The sequence below is a fragment of the Myotis davidii genome, unplaced genomic scaffold, assembly GCF_000327345.1.
Source record: "Myotis davidii unplaced genomic scaffold, ASM32734v1 scaffold164, whole genome shotgun sequence".
Taxonomy (NCBI): domain Eukaryota; kingdom Metazoa; phylum Chordata; class Mammalia; order Chiroptera; family Vespertilionidae; genus Myotis; species Myotis davidii.
The window spans coordinates 1,121,227-1,122,848 of NW_006296417.1; the positions used below are offsets into that span (position 1 = coordinate 1,121,227).

At 53.3% G+C, this 1,622-nt stretch overlaps 1 protein-coding gene across 1 annotated transcript in view; it reads right to left on the reverse strand.

Annotated features, from left to right (window-relative positions):
• Positions 1-1,622, reverse strand: part of LRRK1 (leucine-rich repeat kinase 1) — a 55,125-nt gene that overhangs the window by 8,326 nt on the left and 45,177 nt on the right. The window contains 1 exon segment of the mRNA XM_015569108.1: positions 348-537. Coding sequence (XP_015424594.1) covers positions 348-537 — 190 coding nt within the window.

Consider the following 1,622-nt stretch of genomic DNA (forward strand, 5'->3'; position numbering starts at 1 on the left):
CTGTTGGATATTGATTTTTTTTTTAAAGAGAGAGACAAAAGGAGAGAGAGAGAAACATAGATCGGCCACCTCCCGCATTCTCGCCTGCCCCAACCAAGGATGGAGCCCAAAACCTGGACATGTACCCTGACCGGGAATCAAACTGGCAACCTTTTGGTTCATGGGATGCTGCTCAACCAACTGAGCCACACCGGCCGGGGCAGTTTTCTCTCCTGAGGAGTCTCCATCAGGCTCCCAATCCATCATGCACCAACCATCTCTCACCGTGGTCACCCCCAACTGCCTCCCAATGCCACGGTCGCCCCCCCTCTGACACCAGCAGGATGTGGCAAGCCCCAAGGCCTTACCTGGACTCCTCCTTGCCGTCCCAGAACACCACCGTGTACTCCTGGCTCTGGGACGAGAAGAAGGCGGTCTGCTTCCCACAGGGCAGCTGGTACATGAAGGTCGCGAAGGTCGGGTCCTTCATCTGGCTCACCACGGACAGGGCCAGCGGTCGCTGAGGGAGAGAGGCCGCCATGGCCGTGGGCGGGGTCACTCAACAACCAGACGGGTGCCCATTCTGCCCACGAAACCAACCGTCTTGAACCAGGGAGGAAGGAGTGGAATCTACTCATTCATTCAAGGCTCAACTGAGCCCTGGCCGGTTTGGCTCAATGGATAGAGCATCGGCCTGCGGACTGAAGCGTCCCGGGTTCGATTCTGGTGAAGGGCACTTGCCCGGGTTACAGGGCGAGCAGGAGGCAGCTGATCAATGATTCTCTCTCATTAGTGATGTTCCTATCTCTCTCTCCCTCTTCTTTCCTTTCTAAAATCAATTAAAAAAACAACACAAGACCCAACTGAAACAAAAGACCAAAACAGACACCAGAAGCAGACCCTCCGACCTGAGCCACACCGAAAGGGCAGCCACTGGCTTTAAAAAGACATTGAGGCTCCTGTTTCTCTTGAGCAAACCTGCTTGCTCCCCGTCACTCTCCGAAGAGCCACCTACGTCCCCTGCTCCTGCACGGGGACAACTAGAACTCCCATGACCAGGTTAGTCTAAACTCTGATATTAAACCCCCTAATCCGCCAAAACCGGTTTGGCTCAGTGGATAGAGCGTCGGCCTGCGGACTGAAAGGTCCCAGGTTCGATTCCGGTCAAGGGCATGTACCTTGGTTGCGGGCACATCCCCAGTGGGGGATGTGCAACAAGACAAGACCCAACTAAAACAAAAGACCAAAACAGACACCAGAAGCAGACCCTCCGAGGCATCTGGGTCACCGTTGTCCATGGCAACTAGAACTCCCGTGACCAGGTTAGTCTAACCTCTGATATTAAACCCCCTAATCCTAGGAGTGCGGAGTCATTGAATCTTGTAAAGAAATGTTCTCAGACCTCATTTACTGCCAACACTTGACACTCGCACTTTCTAAAGTGATCCGTGTGGTTTACACTTGAAACCACCGGCCTTTTCTGAAAACAATTCGCTTTATTGATGACCTAGTCATGAAATATTATTATTGATGTCAGAGAGGAAGGGAAAGGGAGAGACAGAAACATCAATGATGGGAGAGAATCATGGATCGGCTGCCTCCTGCCCGCCCCCCACTGGGGATCGAGCCCGCAACCCGGGGGT